Raw genomic sequence first — 20,525 nt, 5'->3', positions numbered from 1 at the left:
GGGGAGAACACACCACACTCCTCACAGACAGTCACCCTGTAGAAACCCGAAAAAAAGTTTCCGTAGGTGTGAGTGTGTGTGTTGCTCTGTGAAGGACTGGCGCCCCCTCCAGGGTGTGTTCCCACCTTGCGCCCAATGATTCCAGGTAGACTCCGAACCCACCGCCACCCTGAACTGGATAAGGGTTACAGGTAATAAATGAATATACTACATTCAATTGAATGCAGTAAATCCCTATTTCTACTTTAATTAAAAGAAAATTATAAAGTTTTTTTCTTCTCTTCCAGGTCTTCAGGGGTTATGTAGACGACAGCAGGAACACTGATAACGCCTGGGTGGAAACCATTGTAATAACAGTTCACCTTGATTGGAAGAGCCTGCTGAGGGGTGATGGCTGTGAGGTAGGAAACATTTCATTCTCCTCAGGTGTCTCATCATCTCTCAACTAAACAGGGATTTGGACTGGAGTGATTAAGGTAAGAGTGGTTCACTGGGATTGCGATGGTCTGAAATTCAGATTAGTGTCACAGAAATCTGCTTAGCTTAGTAAAAAAAAAAGAATACATTTTGCAGCCTAATTGTCTTGACGTTTTATGATTTAAAGGTGTATTACCACAGATAAAAATTTAATATACAATTCTACATGTAATAGAGTGAATAAACTGAATGAAACTTCACACGCATGAAATTAAATGATCTATATCCAGATATAAAATCTGTGAATGAGTACATATTACTGTTATTATATTTCTGGATGTAGATGATTTAATTTCCTCTATAAATAAATCTGTAAATAAATTCAAGAAAATTCATAGAGCACTTTTTTAATGCATGTAATATGTTAAATCTATCACTTTGGTGCACTGTGTAATACATCCACACCCACACTTTACTTGGATTAAGGTAACCAGCCATTTCATAAAAGTGTATTCAAAGTGTCATTTTCTTCAGTGTAGTTTCTGACTGTTTTACTGCTGTGAGCGGAGCTTTAAGGAGGAAATGAAAGAAAGGCATGTGAATGAGACAGAAACATTAGTTTGATAATATTCACTTGTTCAGTGACCTGTGTAGAGTCTCAGAGTTCTCTGTATCAACACAGACACTGTGAACAATATTCAGTTAACATCTTCATTTGTGTAAATCTCTAATTTCTTATTGGCTCCTCTCAGCGTAGGGCCAGCCATGTCTCACAGCTCGTTATTGAGATGCACACAGTTAAATGACGGCCCCTAATGTAGAGAGACCCTGATTATCTCATTAACTTATTATTCCAACATTAATTTATGTTTTTGCAACTGAGAAGCTGTATGTGTTTAATATTTGATATAAACAATAAATAATATTAATGCAATGTACATTGTTGTTGAGACATATTTGTGAGCCCACAAACAGACAATGTTTAAACAATGTTTTTTTTTTCTTTTTCAATAAGGAAAATGTATTTAAAGCACAAGATTAATGAAAACTGCTGAAATCTAGAGTGAGCACACATTCCTAATGAAATACTCTCTCCTTAGACGAGCCCCAGCACTGATCTCCAGTGGCAGGAGGTAAGCAGCAGGACAGTGGTGTATCCGTATCAGCGAGAAGCTCTTCGTCTCATTGCCCAGTTAAACCACACCAACTTCTGAGATTCAGAAAAATATATACAGATATATATAAACAAATACTTCACTCTCCGCACCTGATATCTCAGCCTTTTACTGTTGCACTGAACTGTTGTAATTTCTAAACAGTCGGAGAACTGTTTGTCATGTCATTTATAAATGTTGGTGGTGTTAAGATGCTGTTATTTGGAAGGAACGCAAAAGGAATTCACAAGCCATACATTAAAATACATAGAGTACCATGGTGCATATATATATATATATATATATATATATATATATATATATATATATTCTTTTATTTATTTGTTTGTGAAAATTGTATGAAATGGATTTATTGATTTAAATCATTTTTATTCCTTTTTGATTATTTTATTTATTTATATTTTTAAATATTTTTAGCATGAAGCCATTTTAACATATAGTTGCTATGTCACACGTTGCAACGAGGAAATGTTTTACTCCTGAAGCCCAGTGCTTTTGTGTTTCCTAAATGTTCTCTGCTCTTACTTTTTTGATATATTTATGAATGAAGTTATTGAGCAGGGCTTTAGAGTTATGTCATTTAATCCATGAGTAAAAATAAGGTGTTGGAAAATATCCCAAATAAATTTTTCCGCTCAAAGCTGTGTGCCAGTATTTTTTTTTAATAATTTAAAACAACAAAGTATCAATGTGGGCCAATAATGGTTGCCCCATAATTGTTTGGATGTATGTGGAAAGGTTTAAAGATATGTCTCTTTTAATAACAAGGAATACTGTACATTTTATGGAATATAAATAAACCATGAGTTACACTCTTTTGCCAAAAACTGGTACGTAATAGCACAGCAGGTAGGTGTCGTAGTCACACAACTCCAGGGGCCTGGAGGTTGTGGGTTCGATTCCCGCTCCGGGTGACTGTCTGTGAGGAGTGTGGTGTGTTCTCCCTGTGTCTGCGTGGGTTTCCTCCGGGTGACTGTCTGTGAGGAGTGTGGTGTGTTCTCTCTGTGTCTGCGTGGGTTTCCTCCGGGTGACTGTCTGTGAGGAGTGTGGTGTGTTCTCCCTGTGTCTGTGTGGGTTTCCTCCGGGTGACTGTCTGGGAGGAGTGTGGTGTGTTCTCCCTGTGTCTGTGTGGGTTTCCTCCGGGTGACTGTCTGTGAGGAGTGTGGTGTGTTCTCCCTGTTTCTGTGTGGGTTGGTAGGTGCATTGGTGACATAGGTGTGAGTGTGTGTGTTGCCCTGTGGACTGGTGCCCCCTCCAGGGTGTATTCCCGCCTTGCGCCCAGTGAAAATTGATAATGAACAGATAATGAATGAATGGTACGTAATGGTCCAGAATGTCATTTACAGACATGCAAAGTGCTGTAGACACAAAATGAGTGAACTCTGAGACAAGAGTAAGACCCTAATAGTTTTTTAATCTTTAAAATGGCCTAATATAACTGTACTGAAATTAAATGCCTGACTCCATATTGATAGACCACACCAATGATATAGGGTTCAGAAAAAAAGTGCTATTGTACATGATGTATTCCACAATCAGTTGTGAGTACTAGGCTACACTGATTTAAAAAAACATGACCTCATGCCACTTTGGTGACAAAAACCTTTCCACAGCGAACGCTTCACTCTACTAAACACTCACTTAATATTCACTTAAAATGGTTTAAATATCTGTTTATTACAAAGTTTCTAATTAGCTTGTAAGCACCTTTAAAGCCATTAATAGTCAGTTGTAACACAGAGAGAGGAAGTGTAACAGTGAACTCTTTATAGGGAAAGAGTCAGAGAACGTACTGAAAATGCCATGGTAAAGAGGCCTGAGAACGTGAATGTAATCATTTCACATGATAAAAGTGCGCCACGTTATCATTATTGTGTAAAAAGACATTGTTGGTGTTTATTAACTGATGAGCAAATATGTGCTGGAGCTGACAGGGTTGATGTCGACTGATGGGGAAGACAAATTAGGGTCAGTATTCTGCAAAATCTGAGGTTTTACTGTAGATGGATGTGGGTTCACTATTTGACAAACAACAGGCCACTGTTGCCTTTTCTATCTTTGTACTGTAATTGATTATTAATGACTATTAATATATTAACAGCATAATTAATAAACAGATTGTTAACATTTTATAAACCTTTGTAAGTGTCTTGTTTTTAAGTGGTGTCCACTTTTTAAGATATAAATCAGAAAGCAGGTTTTCTTATTTGCCAAATTTTGAGGACTTCCCGACAGTAACAGTGATACTAGGCTTAAATTACCTGATTAACAGAGATTCAGCTTTGTATAATACATCCTAGAGTCAACTAAAAAAAAAGACTTTGTTAATACAGTGCAGGAAAACGACAAAACGAAGGTGGAGAGCGGTTTAAAAATGGAAAGAAAAGTCTTTGTGAAACAAGAGCTTATATCACCCTCTAGCGTCAATACGTAGAATAATTTATAAACGTGTGAGGCTCCTAAATTATCTCTTTGTGATGTAGAGTAATTCTAAAACAACAAAATTAAAGAACATAATTTGTGTCGGTATCATTCCTAATAGTTTTACAGCAAACATGAAGTACAGAGGAAAACGATAAAACAATAATAACCAGTAAATGTTGTTGTATTTTGACCAAATTAATGTAAAAAGAATGTATGTCTTTGGTTGTTTCCATACGCGTTAACTCACTTCGGCTAAACTGTATTTAAGATTTAAGGACTGTAGACCTGATTTCACACAAATGAGTCCAGAAATATATATATTATAGCAGATTTACTGATCTGTGGAAAGGGATAAAAAGGTAAAGGAGGTATTAAAAGAGAGATAAGGTTTATTTCAAGCCCTGCGCCGGAGACAGGTGTCCGGTTTTAATAAACGGTTTAAAAAAACGTTGCTCGGGCGGAAGTGACGTGTAAGCTCACGGGACGCGGATTAAACCATTGGATTAACGACGGCGGACTGAGAGAGAGAGAGAGGAGCAGAGATCACACGGTACGGACATGTTCTGCTCTTTATTTAACTGTTTCTGCTGTGTGTTTGGTGTAGAGTGTGTGTAGAGTGTGCACGTTTCTAGGTTTCGACCTTGGTTTCAGCTTTGTGCAAAAAAGAACCCCGTATTTGAAACTGAAATCATTCGTTATTGGTAGTGAACGGAGGGACGGTGTGGTGCTGTGTTTTTATGTCACCTCTCTCTCTCTCTCTCTCTCTCTCTCTCTCTCTCTCTCTCTCTCTCTGGGTGTGTGTATTTCTGACGTTGCCTTGGATAAAAAGCCTCTTTTTATACGAAACATAAATAAATATGCCCTCGTTTCGCTTTTGTCTTTTTTTAGTCCTTTATAGCTCTTCATTCCGGTAAATGCCGAAGCACCGGCTGCTGTTATTCGGCATAATCCGCTGCTTAAGATCGGACGATACGACAAAACTATAACACCTCAACCCTAAAGCCAAGTTCAAGTTTGTTTGCTGCGCGACGACAACTACAATGGCTTTTATTTCATTTATTTTATTTATTTATTCATTTAATGTGCGTTATTCTTTATTAAATCAAACTAGGATTCAAAAAGCAGTGGTAAAAACACTCCTCAAAACGAGAAAGGGTAAAATGTCGTGAGCTTAATAATAAAAATAATAAATAAGACATTTAAAAAGAGGCTGTTTTGCTGCTTAGGTTTATAATAGTGCAGACTATTTTTAAACGTCTGTACAGTGTATACATTCTTTTATTTCGAGGTTGTAGTCTACATAATAAACAGTTGTGTGTCTGTTATATTTCTGTATTTATTTTGCTTTTAATTTTATGTGAACATTTTGGCTCAGACCTTAGTTGCACCTTTGGTGCTTGTCATTACTGTAATCATATACTTAAAAAAAGTGATGTACAGAAGAAAAAAAAACACCTTAAACCTTCAAAGGGGAGGGGGAGCAACAGACTGGGCTCCCTTCCACCGAACGCTTCTCTGACTCTCAGCTGTTTGAAGGGCAGACTTCATGGATGGGTTGTGGATGGTGGGCTGAATGATGTGGTCAGCACTGTGCTTTCATGGACACCATCTGGCTGAGTGAGTGAGTAAGGCAGGCCTTGTTATAAGTGCCCTCTGCTGACAGTAACGGGATGTTGCCTGTCTGCCAGCTGTCCATCTCTGGTTTGCTGAGACCAGCAAAGCCTGCAATTACAGATCATTCCTAACAAATAGAGCAGGCCTGTGTGGGTGTGGGTGTGTGTTTACTGGTACTCAGGGGGTTGTCTATGTCTCTCTCTCTCGCTCTATATATATATATATATATATATATATATATATATATATATATTTTTTTTTTTTCCGTCTTCCTGAAGTGACTTGTGATTGCTGTTTTGAGCAGCTTGTCCAGAAAAAAAATATTAACTTGTGTGTGGAGTACATTAAAGGCTAAGCAGCAGCTCTATGAAAGTGTCAAACAAATACAGTGGAGTTTGAGTTCCTAACTTGTGTTTATTGATAGTCAGAAAACATGTTATTTCTTACTAATTGAAGGAATAAGGTTTAAAAGACCGTTGGTCCCCCCCCCCCAGCGGTGTTGGGAAACTCTAATAGGCGTCTTGCCTGTGATGTAGATGGTGGACAACACTCTAGAAGCTGCACTTAATTTAATGCAAAATGACGAAAAGGTGTGTTGTTTTTGGCTGCAATCATTCAATGTACAGTGGAACATCTGTGAACAAATGGCCCAAAGATCCAACAATATCCAGAAAATGGACTAAATTTGTCAACTTTAAACGGGCACTTTGGAAAGGACCATCCGCTCACTCCGTTATCTGTAGCTCATTTCACTGGCGCTTTTCCAACAATATGGGCATGTAAGGACACCAACGAAAGGTGTTGAAGAGCCTCTGTAACATGGAGGTAAACAGGGTGAGGACACTCACTTCGCCTGTTTTAGTTGGTGTTAGTTAACGTTAGCTTGACTCGCTAAACTCGGTGCTCAGATTATACTCGGCTACGTAGCTGCATTACGGAGGTTTATAGTGTCGGATGAATTCGAGTTCGACTTCGATCACATTTACAAGAATAACGGTACCTCTACATTTGAGTTTAGCTTATTGCTAGGCTATTGTCATGAATAATGTTGGTTATTTAGCTAGATACTGTCATAACAGTCAGTCATAACGGTGTTTTACCGCGGCGTTGTTCAGCTGTTGTCCACCAGTGACGTCACGGTCGCGTTTGAGAATTTCCGTAGCGAGCTCGGGTTTTTCCGTCAGTTTATTAAAATTGTCAGTTTTAAAGCAAATTAAGCAGCTATTTTAATTTTAATTCATACTTATATCTGTCAGTAACTACAATAATGTCAAATATTCATGGAGGTCCATTAAGTGGTGCTTAGCCTTTAAGGCTCTATAAAGAAAAATGATTTCTGTGTGTCTTTGTAATTCAAACGGGAGGTCTGTGTACTTGTATCAGACGTGTGTAAACAAGACTAAATAATAATCATCAAGTTTTAGACTTAAATCTTATACTTGGACAGCTATAATGCATGGAACCGGTTTCCACCAACGTATAGCACGTCGCTTCGGCTTATTTTAGAGCATTCTACTGGAACTTTGCCTCGCTTGTGAAGTGCTAAGACTTAAAACCAGTGTTTAGACACAGCATGGTTCTATGATACCCTCCTTGAGGTAGACCAGTGCTTCCCCAGGTTGAGGGTCTGTTGCAGGGGAGGTACAGCAAGGCAAATGAATGAGGAATGTTTGAGTACGGATGGCAGTGTGTGTCAGAGTCAGGGACCTTTAGAAGGAGAGTGCTGCAGAAGAAGTTTGGGAACCACTGGTGTGCAAATAAGAGATGCAAATAAAATGAAGGAATATAACATTCAGTGTTTGGCTACAAACACAGCTGCTGTAGATAGGGTCCTGTCTGTGCTGAGAGCAGTGGTTTCAGAAACTCATCATTTCTTCCCTCATCTGAATCTGCATCTGCATTGTTATGCAATGGCTGTTTCATCCACTCCACGCAGTCGTTTGTAAATAGGACACACAGCAGGCTGCATGCACGCTGCCCTGATGTTGAGGAGCTTCTCAGGACAGAGTACGGAACGTTAACCTTACATACCATCGCACGATATGTTCTCAGTACAAACAATAAACCTTATCTGTCATAACTGATAACCGGCATGCAAAGGATGGATCTTGGAGTTAATATTTTTTTAAATACTCAGGATATTGAATGTGACATTTCTCTGGTGGGACAGATTTTCAGTACGGGTCAGAATTGTTCTTTTCCGATTGTCCTCAGGTTCATTATAATTAGCAAAGCAACATCTGGTCTCGGTGAGGCGTGTTTATCACTGATCGTCATGGTAGAAGTGAGATCACAAAGGAGGGCGGGATGTAGGGTCAGGAGGATGACACGTTATTGGGGCAGGACAGAGAGGTTCATTTACATAATTTACATTAACTGTAAACAGAGATTGCCCTCTATCTCCCCTGGGGTGGAGTCTCTCTCTCTCTTCTCTTTCTCTCTTCTCTTTCTCTCTCTGTTCTTTCTCACTGTTCTCTCTCTCTCTCTGTTCTCTCTTTCTCTGTTCTCTTTCTCTCTGTTCTCTCTTTCTCTGTTCTCTTTCTCTCTGTTCTTTTTCTCTCTATCTCTCTCTGTTCTCTTCCTTTCTCTGTTCTTTCTCTCTCTCTGTTCTCTCTCTCTGTTCTCTCTCTCTCTCTCTCTCTCTCTCTCTCTCTCTCTCTCTCTCTCTCTCTCTCTCTCTCTCTCTCTGTCTGTTCTCTCTGGCAATTGTGCTTAAGGCTTGTGATATTTTATACGGATTGTTGCGATACTTGTTTCCCTCAGGTACATTTGAGGGTAAAATATTAAATATTACAAACACTAATTGTTAATAATTATTTAAAGATGCGTTATATTCGATATAATTTTAAATTTTGTCTACACAGGAATGAGTGTTTATCCGGGAGAATGAGGAAATGCGTACATGTATCTGTGCTGCATGTTGCCTGGCGTATGCCTAATGTGCATTTAAGTGGAAGAAAGCAAACAAAAGGCACACCGTGGACTGAAGCAGTGGGGTGTGCCTTTTTTTTTTTAACCTCCTCCCCCTTTCCCCTCCTTCCTTCCCTCCCCATGGGCTGCTAGTGTCTCTTTTTCCTGCTGAGTGACATTTCAGTAATGATGCTGTCTCTCTCCTCTCCTGTGCCGTCTGAAGGGTCAGGCCAGTGTGGGGCTTCTGAGGGAAACTCACTTAAACTAAGGCAGTCCTCTCTCTGTGTGAGTGCCCTAAACAACCGTTTCTAACCTAAATATATCCCTCCACTGCCAAGCTGCAGACATTTTTTACAGAGGGTGCTTATTATGTAGAGATGCAGTGTAAAGCAATTGAAAAATATTATAATTGTGTGTGTGTGTGTGTGTGTGTGTGTGTATCTTTGATTAAGCCTCACCCTTACACACAAACCACAGTGATATAAACAGAACGTACACTGAAAAGTTGAGATTCTTCTGCACTGTACAGCTGATGTACTTAGCAAAATGTTGGAAATAATCTGGTATGTAATATATGTTCATTCATTCATTATCTGTAACCCTTATCCAGTTCAGGGTCACGGTGGGTCCAGAGCCTACCTGGAATCATTGGGTGCAAGGCGGGAATACACCCTGGAGGGGCGCCAGTCCTTCACAGGGAGAACACAGAGACACACACACACACACACATTCTCTCACACACACATACACACCTACGGACACTTCTGAGTCACCAATCTACCTACCAACGTGTGTTTTTGGACTGTGGGAGGAAACCGGAGCACCCGGAGGAAACCCACGCAGACACAGGGAGAACACACCACACTCCTCACAGACAGTCACCCGGAGGAAACCCACGCAGACACAGAGAGAACACACCACACTCCTCACAGACAGTCACCCGGAGGAAACATAAGCAGACACAGGGAGAACACACCACACTACTCACAGACAGTCACCCAGAGGAAACATAAGCAGACACAGGGAGAACACACCACACTCCTCACAGACAGTCACCCAGAGGAAACATAAGCAGACACAGGGAGAACACACCACACTCCTCACAGACAGTCACCAGGAGGAAGCCCACCCAGACACAGGGAGAACACACCACACTCCTCACAGACAGTCACCCAGAGGAAACAGACACAGGGAGAACACACCACACTCCTCACAGACAGTCACCCAGAGCAGGGTTCGAACCCACAACCTTCAGGTCTTTATCTCTAACCTTTATCTCTAATTATGTGTGTTTTGAGAAGAAATTGTTTTTTTTAATTGTGTGTGTGTGTGTGTATGTGTACTGTGCTGAGCTGAGCTAAACTGCACAGCACAAACACTCAGAAGACCCTTCACTTGACTTTATGTAGTAATCATTAAAATCGTAAAAATCATAGATAGCGACAATATTCCCCCCAGTCCTGTGCTGATAAAAATCACAAAAACTACCTCACATTTTATAAGATGTTACAGCACAGTGTGTTTTGAGGATTTTTACATCCTAACTGTTCTTTGTGAAACAATACAACACTCTTCACACTTCATTTCTGTGCAATGTTTTCCTTTTATTTCTCCAGTATCCTATTTTCAGGCTGAGTGGCAGAGTTGGACTAAAACACAGGGATGTTATTTCAAAGCGTTGAAGCATGACACAATGCTGTGTGGAGGGCAAACATTCACCTGGAAAGCTGACTTAAGTTTTTAGGATTTAATTGATATCGATAAATATATAAAAAGTGAATTTTGTAAAGGTTTAAAATCAAAATCAGTCAAGGTTAGATAACACAGAGAGGGTAAGAAACTAAATTAATTCCTAATCAGCACAGCCTCATTTAAATGAATGTGTAAATAGAAAAACAACAGTTAAACATATGAAAATCTGAGCCTTCTAAATATAATGGAAGAATGTGACTGATGCTGTTTTTTTCATACAAAAATAAGTAAATAAATAAAAACAAGGACGTCTGTGAGGAGTGTGGTGTGTTCTCCCTGTGTCTGCGTGGGTTTCCTCCTGGTGACTGTCTGTGAGGAGTGTGGTGTGTTCTCCCTGTGTCTGCGTGGGTTTCCTCCGGGTGACTGTCTGTGAGGAGTGTGGTGTGTTCTCCCTCTGTCAGCGTGGGTTTCCTCCTGGTGACTGTCTGTGAGGAGTGTGGTGTGTTCTCCCTGTGTCTGCGTGGGTTTCCTCCGGGTGACTGTCTGTGAGGAGTGTGGTGTGTTCTCCCTGTGTCAGCGTGGGTTTCCTCCGGGTGACTGTCTGTGAGGAGTGCGGTGTGTTCTCCCTGTGTCAGCGTGGGCTTCCTCCCACAGTCTAAAAAACACATGTTGTTAGGTGGATTAGTGACTCAGAAGTGTCCATGAGTGTGTGTCGCCCAGTGATTCCGGATGGGCTCTGGACTCACCACCACCTTGAACTGGATAAGCGGTTACAGACAATAAATGAATGTGATAATATATTGTCAGTACCCCCAGGTGAGCTGCAGCACTAATATAGGACGTGGTGTGTTTGTATCTGGATGATGATGCATGGTTCTTTCCAGGGCTGTATGATGCTGTGTAATTTCTCATAGAGCAGTTTGATGTGTGTGCACGTGCATGTGCGTGTTACTGTGTTTGTGTCCAGATCATGCTGTACGCTATCTCACAGGGCATTGTGCTGCTATAATTACTCCTTGCCTCCAGCACCTCATGGGAAGCGCATTAACACACACGAGTGGAAGAGCAAGAATTAGACTCTGGTCTTTCCCCTCTTCTCTCCAGCCCACAGTCCTATCCTGACCCCCTTTTTCTATCGTTCTTTCTCCTCTCTTTTCTTCATATTCCTGTCCTCTTCCTTCATCTTATTTATTCTCCTCTCCTCTATCCTCATCATTTCTCTCATCTATCTGTTCTCATCTTTCCTCTCCTCCATATCTCCCTTTTCTCTCTTCTCCTGTTTTCTTTTGCCCTCCAGCGTAGACTGCCCCTTTTTCTTGCTTCTCTCCTCCTCCCTCTGCATTTTCATGCATTTTCTCTCCTCTCTCTGCATTAGTATTCATCCCATCTCTCTTTCTTTCCCCTCCTTCCTCCACCTTTTCTGCCTCTAAAAAAAAAAGGTCAGTTTGTGCTGAGGCACAGCTGGCTGGGCCAGTCACACACAATTCCACTTCTGTTTTCAGGACATGGGTTCTGTGGATTTAGACCCTGATTGGACGTGGGGCAGCTGTCTGATGCTCTTGTCCGCTCTGAAGCATTGTTGTTGTGTGAATGGTCCTTTTGCAAACCACGTCACATGTTTATTAAATGTACTCCTCCCGAGCCTGCTGTAACTTTCCCAGAAGCCACTGGGCTCGGGCTTCAGTTGGGTCTGACAGACTCTCTGACCGTGGACACGCTCTCCTGGGAAATGGTTAACAAAAGTCGCCGTTACATAACGCTGTGCTCCAGACCTGAAAGAGCAATCCGTGACAGCAGGATCCAAGTCATGCATGCCTAAAGAGGGTGTGTTACTCGTCCTGAACCTCTGAAGAGTGCATGGGAACTTATTGATATTTGATCCATGTTATATTTAGTAAGTGTGAATCAAGGGACTTCAATTGTGAAAGAACATCATTTATTTTTACTACCATTGTCCTTGTCTGTAACTCAAGGCTGTCAGGGGAAAGAGGTAGCGGAAAAGTCTCTTGTTAAAGCACTGTCTTGATTCACACTCCATATTGGCCTTTATTAATGGGAACTTCAGACATCGTGCAATCACACGTATAAATCATAACACACTGTCCACAAGTACTCGCAAATAAAGTTATTTTTGAGTTCTCAAACTGTACAGACCTCCTGTCGGGTGTACTGTCAAAAGAAGAAAGGCAGTGGCAAGAAGAAAAACAACTTAACATTTTGTGCTTTTTCATTAATAATATGGTCATTGATTGAGGCAGTGGTTACCAAACTGTTTCTGCCGTGCCCCCCTTCTGTAGATCTGAATTTTTTCACGCCCCCCCACAATATTGACACATGTACACATCTTTTACTTCCAAGTGCTGCTGGAATTTATTTATACGTTCATACACTACTAAAACTACTTATACAAACATGAGCAAAGAGAGACGAGGCCAGTCTTGTTTTGCCGGACCTCCATTAGCCGTGTAGCCGTGGTCACAGAGGTGTTGGTGGCATTTCAAAAACAAGAAAAGCCCAAATAACACCCCCTTGTCAGTGGAAGGTGTGGAGAAGCTGTGGTGCTTCATATCAATGTCTTTGTTTCCATGTGGTGTTTATTCTGTGAGTGTGTACAGAAAATATGGAGCAGGTAATAAATGCAGAAATGAAAAAAGGAGCACAGCGTTTCGTTCATAAAATATAACACTGTCATCAGTGTTTTTCTCCTTCATTTTATTTAAAAATAAACAGTAGACGATCCACCACCAAAGAACAAAGACCAAGAACATTGTGTTGATTTTAAGAACTAACAGTTACTTATTTATTCAGTGAAACAGGTGAAAGCAGGTGAAGATTAAGGAAGCTGTTGTTTGGAGTTTTATAAACACACTGACGCCACAAAATGTCCCCCCACCACTTCCCTTTACACTATTTCAGTCAAAGACCCACACTCAGGTAAAATGAGTCAAGTTCAGCAGTCCTCCTCTCTCTGTGAGATATAACACTGTGTAAATGTTGCAGTGTTCAGAGGCGTCCTGCTGAGCTTGTGAACTAACCAACGCTGAACCAAGGCTCTGGCCAAACACAGCCCCAGAAACACACACTGCGTGTTCCTGTCTTATTTCCTATTATTCAGCTGTGATTAATGCTGAAGAACCTATTGTTCTTTGGTTCCGGCTGGGAACTGATTTTTTTTTTTCTGTCGGTGGAAATGTGCCGAACGGTTCCAAATTTAGTTCATGGAATGTGAAATATGGCTGAGCTAACAACACACGGTGTAGTAGCGCCACCTTCAGTTCTCTCTGTGAAACATGGCTGGACTAACCGTTCCTACTCGCACATGCACCTTTCAACTTTGAGTCGGTCACTCAATAAGAGAAAAGGCCTCTGCTAGGGCGGCCCGGTTCAAGGTCCGGCAAAAAGCAAAAATAAAATGATTGAGCTAAAGTCATTGTTGAACATATTTGCTCCTAATTGCTTCCCTGCACAAAAAAAAAAATTATGAAACAGCTTCCTGAGAGAAAAAGCCTGAAAGATGCACATGTGCTCTCTGCAAAAATGACACACTCGTATTTTCTTGTTTTCCCTTTGGAAGTTGTGGCTTAAAACTCATCACAAACTCATGCATATTTTGCAAGCAGTGCTCAAACACATGTAACTCATTTGCCTTGCCACGTTCCCTCTGCAAAAGCTAGTGTAGGGCACAGCTTCCGGTGTGTGTCTGACCTGTTCACCACACACTTCCCACAGCTTCACCTTTTTAGAGCCAGACAACTCCTTCCCTAGTTGATCCAGTTCGATGCTGTGCCTGTCTTATTTATGGAAGAGACGGAGGACTCATCAGTGTGTGTGTGTTTGTGTGTGTTTCATGATTGAGACACAGGAGCTCCTGGTATGCATGTTCCACTCCTGCTGAAATAGTAATGAGTGTGTGTAACAGAGCTGGCACATAGCTGGCCCTCTCCCAGCCCAAACCAGTTTCAGCTTTTTGAGAAGGGAATTTTACAGTGATTAGAAGTATTAATGTAACTGAAGTAAACTGAACTGTGCTTGATTCCTGATCTCACTCGGTGATTACGAAATCAAAGGTTAAATCAAATGTTCATCTAACGTGTGGACAGATGAAAATATAAATTCACCCCTTAAAGGCTAAGCACCAGCCACAAATAAATCCAGTGGAGTTTGAGTTCCTCACTTGTGTTTATTGATAGTCAGAAAACATGTTATTTCTTACTAATTCAAGGAATAAGGTTTAAAAGACCGTTGGTCCCCAAACGGTGTTGGGAAACTCTAATAGGCGTCTTGTCTGTGACGTAGATGGTGGACAACAACTCTAGAAGCTGCACTTAATTTAATGCAAAATGAGGAAAAGGTGTGTTGTTTTTGGCTGCAATCATTCAATGTACAGTGGGACATCTGTGAACAAATGGCCCAAAGATCCCAAAATATCCAGAAAATGGACTAAATTTGTCAATTTAAACGGACTCTTTGGAAAGGACCCTCCGCTCACTCCGTTATCTGTAGCTCATTTCACTGGCGCTTTTCCAACAATATGGGCATGTAAGGACACCAACGAAAGGTGTTCAAGAGCCTCTGTAACATGGAGGTAAACAGGGTAAGGACACTCACTTCGCCTGTTTTAGTTGGTGTTAGTTAGCGTTAGCTTGACTCGCTAAACTCGGTGTCTCAGATTATACTCGGCTACGTAGCTGCATTACGGAGGTTTATAGTGTCGGATGAATTCGAGTTCGACTTCGATCACATTTACAAGAATAACGGTACCTCTACATTTGAGTTTAGCTTATTGCTAGGCTATTGTCATGAATAATGTTGGTTATTTAGCTAGATACTGTCATAACAGTCAGTCATAACGGTGTTTTACCGCGGCGTTGTTCAGCTGTTGTCCACCAGTGACGTCACGGTCGCGTTCAAGAATTTCCGTAGCGAGCTCGGGTTTTTCCGTCAATTTATTAAAATTGTCAGTTTTAAAGCAAATTAAGCTGCTATTTTCATTTTAATTCATACTTATATCTGTCAGTAACTACAATAATGTGAAATATTCATGGAGGTCCATTAAGTGGTGCTTAGCCTTTAAAGCACAAAGCTGTTCAAATATGCTTTTTGTACTCATTGTTTATAGATCCAGACAAAATAGGTTGAATTGAGCCTTTTTGAACCTGCAGGCACGTTTTCTAAACGATTTAATTCTGGCGTATGTCTGTAATGAATACTAACAAGCTGGAGGGTGTTATCTCACTCTCAGAACTGTACTCCAGCCCCTGATCTTTCTAATCCTTTTTTTCTTATTTCCTCAGTAACATCATTGTTGCTTTAATTCAGCACTGCTAGTGAAACCATATTTAATCAAGCAGCCATTATGGCTCCTACAACGGAAAGGTGTGAGTTATAGAATGTGTTTCTCCCATGTTGTTATGCTAGCTGTCACAGTTGGCTAATTCCAGCCAAATCTGATTTCATTGGTCAGTAGAATAATATACACTTAACCACGAATTGGCAGTGAATAGCCAGGCTGTTTCTTTCTTTAAGAGAAACCTGTCAGAGAATTTTAATAATGTTCTTTTAAGAACTAATTATTTTATCTTTTTTTTTTTTTAAATCGAGACAGTACTAATCAGGGCTGAGCATCTTTGGTCTGAGGGCATGGCCTTGTGTGGAATAGTGAAATCCGTGACTGGAAAGTCCCTGGCTCACTGACAGGAATACAGTAGGCTCACCTGTAATGTTGGAGCGTATGTTGCAGTACTTTTGTTTCTGCTCAAATATCAGACCTCTCTGAAACCTGAGATGATTTTTCCTTTTTAATTTAATTTGCTGATTGTGTGTGGTTTGATCATATGACCTTTGGATAATAAGCTCTGTTGAGGATCATATCTGACTTGAAAAACAAATATAGCTGACCCATTGTCACGTCTGTTGCAGAAAAGCTCCAGGAAACTTTTTGTCAATATTTAACCTCTGTCCCAACTGTTCTACTAGACTATGCCAACTGTGCTCAAGTGTAAAATACACTGTTTATGCACTGGGCCTGTTCACACCTGGCATTAACAAGCATTTCTGTGACTGGATCACATTTGGATCTCACTTGTCTAATGAAAAGCCATGTGTAAACACCCCCAAGACACACTGTGTTCAGATTAGGATTGGTTCAGACAAACCACATTCAAACGTTAGAGACAGATCTCATCCACGTTTTACGCCGGTGTTAATAGAATGCATTTTCCATGTCTGGGTGTGGAGTTACACAAGAGGAATCACGTCGGTCAACAGGACAGGCACTGCAGGTGCGTTGATTTTTTGGAGATCGGTGGCCAGACATTTTTATAGATTAACTTGAATGTTCATTGTCATACGTGAAGAAATGACGTTAATGCTGTGTCCATTAAAAGCTGGACACGATTCTCTCTCACCAGTCTTGAATACATGTGTCCCATATTTCCTCTGGATGGTTGTGACATTGACCACTGCACAAATCAAAATGGCTGCAGGACATGAACGTTTCCACCACCGATGTAGTCAGTTCATTTCCTGTTTTAAATGTTTGTTCCCAAGGTTTGAGAGCATATAATACACTGGTAGGAGCATGTTTACAGCAGAATAGAGAAAATAAAACTGAAAATATGTACACATTGGTGTTTCCGCGTTTGACCTGCTCAGTCGTGCACTAACTAGAGAGTGCTCAAAAGTCATATAAAATAACTGCATTAATTAAAGTTAAAATGATTTTTAGAAAATTGAACTAGCGACTGTGCAAATAGATACAGTACCCATTAAAAGTCTGGACACACCTCCTTCTCATCAGTGATTGGTGGAGTAGAGCTAGTCACTGTATAGAACTGTGTACCAGCCCCTACCTCTGCACAACCCCAGTTACAGTCTCAGACACATTCAGAAGAGAGCGGTTCTACAGATTAACTCTCGACGAGGCCACGGCTGTTCACTGAAAACCGTTCCAGGTGACGACCTCATGAAGCCGACTGAGAGAACGGAGAGAGTGTGTGAAGCTGTCATCAAAGCAACGGGGGGCTACTGTGAAGAGTCTAAAGTATTAAAAATATTCTGCTCTGTTTAACACTTCTCTGTTTACTACATAATTCCATATGTGTTCCTTCATAGTTTTAATGTCTTCCACATTCATTTACAACGTAGAAAATAATAAAAAACAAAGATAAAACATTGACTGAGAAGATGTCCAAACTTTTGACTGGTGCTGTACATTCACAACATGTGGAAAAACGGCCCAAAAACAAAGGAAACCCCTCCCTCTGTGGGTGTGTCCAAACTTCTGATGGGTGCTGTATGTATATGAAACATACTGTTGTCTCCCTTTTTGGGTCTTGAGGTTTTAATTTTGGAATATTGTTCTCTTCTTTTTTTTCCATTGGTTATCAGTGCAGAACTAATACTGCAGCTGGTGAATTATGGGTATATGATTTGTTTTCTGCTTAATTAAAACCCCTGTTTAATTTAGCTCCTAACTGTGCATTTTATTAGCATATCATTAAAACCAATTATGCATGTATTTATGAATCACATTTAGCATACTGTGTTCTAAATTATGAATGCAACCTGAATGTAGAACCATTTGAAAACCTTCAAGCGTTTGTAGTGTTTTATTTGTAACAGCTTTAAGACGTCTAACAAAATGATAACCGCCAGTAAACATTAATGTTATGGAGTAGCGCCCTGATCATCATATACATGGCGTATTATGTGTCTGGGAAGAAAAGCAGATGAGGCTCAGGAGCCCGCTGCAGCTGATCCAGTCTTTGTCTGGTGCAGGCCTGGATCTTCATTGGCAATTCAGCATTAATCACACAGACTGGTAGCAATCATGTGTGAAATGACTTACTTTAATGTAGAGGCTTATTTTATGGGATGTGTGAATAACCAGTGAAGGGTGGTGTTTATCACTCTTGTGTAGGAGAAGATCTCCAGTCACTTGGGGTGTGGCTGGGGGCCAATGGGGCCAATTTGACATGGTACCCCTCCTTTACCAGGCCCTTTCACAAACACACAGACACATGCACCCCAGAGGTTTTGTCTTTTAATACTTCAGGCGCTGGCAGCTGTTCATTAGTCCAGTGCTGCACTAGAACCCACGTTCTTATTGACGGCCCCTTGTCTCTCAGCTATCGCATTCACTGCTTTGTTCTGCTTTTATCTGAATCCTCAGTTAATTCTTAAACCTTTTTTTATTGTAAATGAAACATGACAATGTCATTGAGTTCTATTTTTCTGCATCAGTCATTATTTATTTTATTTATTATTTCTGTATTCAGCAGAGGCACATGTATCTGAGAATGGTTTGTGAAATTATGGCCATCACAATTAGACCGTAATAACATTAGCTCTTATACCCTTAGCTTTTTCAAAGTTACATATGTTAGGGCTGAACGATAATCGTATTTAAATCGAAATCGCAATTTGAGTGGACGCGATTTTTGAATCGCGGGAGCTGCAATTTGAATTAGCCAATAGACTGCATGATTTACAAGGGAATAATCATCCAATAAAGCAGCTTAGCACTAGAGTTCGTGGAAAAGATGAGTGCTTCATCTGTGCAAAAGAGTGAGACCCAAGATCCAGAGGACGACTCCATACGAAAGAAAAACAGCACGTCATGTGTTTGGGAGTACTTTGGTTTCAGGAAAAACTGACATTTGCCAAAAGCAGGTACTGTGCAAGACATGTCGAGCGTTGGTGCTAACCTCACGAGGCAACACCACGAACCTCTATCAGCATTTAAAGAAACATCACAGACATCTCTATGATGAATGTATGTCTAAAAGGCCCAGGCATCAACCGGCACAATTTCCAAACATGACAACCAAGCAAACCTCAGTCACAGAGGCGTTTGAAAGCATCACTCCATATGAAAAAAGTTCGCGAAGGCACCGAGAGATAACCGACTCTATTGCGAAGTACTTGGCGAACGACATGGTGCCAATTCTCTAAAGACGGCTTTGAAATGTAAGTCATAAGTAATTGCAATTTAAATCGCAATATTGCACAGAAAAATCGCAATTCGATTCTTTCCCCAAATCGTTCAGCCCTAATATCTGTTATGAATCTTCCTCTGCCCTTGTTTTAGTACATTGTTCTTGTCTATTAAGAATGTTAACCTGCATCTATATTTAGAGCTGGGATTCCCCTGCTGTAAGGTTTTAGATTAACTCCAGGATGAGGAGCTCATTGTTGATAGCATATACAAACCTTCACCGACACCTCTTTTAACCTGTACAGTACACGCACACACACTCTTGGAGGTGTACAAAATAAACTTTTCCTTCCCTCACTTCGGAAAGTGAGATTCTGAGTGATCTGAGAAGCTTCTTTCTGGCCCCCTGCACTTTGAACTCTAACCTGGGTGTATTTGTTTGCAGGTGAAGCAGAGAAGAGGAGACGGAACGGGGCCGGTATCTGAGCCTTCTCCAGACCCAGCCGTGGGACATGTTAAACAGCCTGCCCACAGGTAATCATCCCCGCTTGTTTTTAGTGCAATTTCCCTTGCATTTTATTTCGGCAATTACCCAGTGGCAACATTTACACCGAGAAGGCAGCAGGCTTCAGTATGTGATGTCTGAGAAACACAGATGAAGTTCAAAACTAGTTAATCAAGTTTAATCCAGCTACTACTGACATCAGATGTAAAGTTACCTGCATTGACTCTTCTAAAGTGCAGGATAAATGGGATTGAGTTCCGGTTTTGTTGACTGTGTGGCTCCCAGTACTGATTCTAATGTTTAAAACCAGGGCCTCAGGCAGGTATTACGTACCAACACTTATAATACAGATGTTTAAAAAGTAGCAAAATGAGATTTCTAACTTATTTTGGGATTTGAGTCTGTGAACTAACCAAAGAAAGGCTTCATTTGGAAGATAGAAAGTCCATAATTCTTACTTGCGCTAGTCACAGAGGTGCACTGTTGCTAGCTCACGCTTTAACAATTATTATCACAGCACTAAATGTTTGATGTCTACTAATGCGTCATGTGTTGGGACATGGGGATAACCGAGATAAGAGTGATTACCCTAAACTTACGCTTTAACTCAGTTTTCAAAACCAATGCGCTAACATTCCTGTGAGGAACAAATAAAGTTTTGAACACTATTGATCATGACTAAGTAACCGATCTGACCAATACCAAATCGTATTATTTACTAAGGTCAGTGTCGGTGCCTATATCAGTCTAATAAATAAAGACAGTGCATCATTTTATTAGTATGTCAGTGTGTCTTTGAGTAAGTGTGTGTGTGTGTGTGTTTGTTTGGTGGTTGGAATTAACTCAAGCA

General features: G+C 40.7%; 2 protein-coding genes across 4 annotated transcripts in view; both read left to right on the top strand.

The window, feature by feature from the left end:
• The window catches only part of LOC136710455 (transient receptor potential cation channel subfamily M member 2-like), a 38,715-nt gene extending 36,508 nt beyond the window's left edge, over positions 1-2,207 (top strand). For both annotated transcript variants that reach the window (XM_066685954.1, XM_066685952.1), the window contains exons 34-35: positions 288-401; positions 1,518-2,207. In XM_066685954.1, coding sequence (XP_066542051.1) covers positions 288-401; positions 1,518-1,631 — 228 coding nt within the window. In that variant the 3' untranslated portion in view covers positions 1,632-2,207. The remainder of the gene's footprint in view (positions 1-287; positions 402-1,517) is intronic.
• A 2,277-nt stretch (positions 2,208-4,484) lies between these two features.
• Positions 4,485-20,525, top strand: part of si:ch211-45c16.2 (mitogen-activated protein kinase kinase kinase 13) — a 55,911-nt gene continuing 39,870 nt past the window's right edge. For both annotated transcript variants that reach the window (XM_066686474.1, XM_066686472.1), the window contains exons 1-2: positions 4,485-4,566; positions 19,616-19,704. The gene's annotated coding sequence lies outside the window, so the exon portion shown is untranslated. The remainder of the gene's footprint in view (positions 4,567-19,615; positions 19,705-20,525) is intronic.

This window comes from Hoplias malabaricus, chromosome 12, assembly GCF_029633855.1.
Source record: "Hoplias malabaricus isolate fHopMal1 chromosome 12, fHopMal1.hap1, whole genome shotgun sequence".
Classification (NCBI taxonomy): Eukaryota; Metazoa; Chordata; class Actinopteri; order Characiformes; family Erythrinidae; genus Hoplias; species Hoplias malabaricus.
This window is presented reverse-complemented; position numbering and strand designations above follow the sequence as displayed.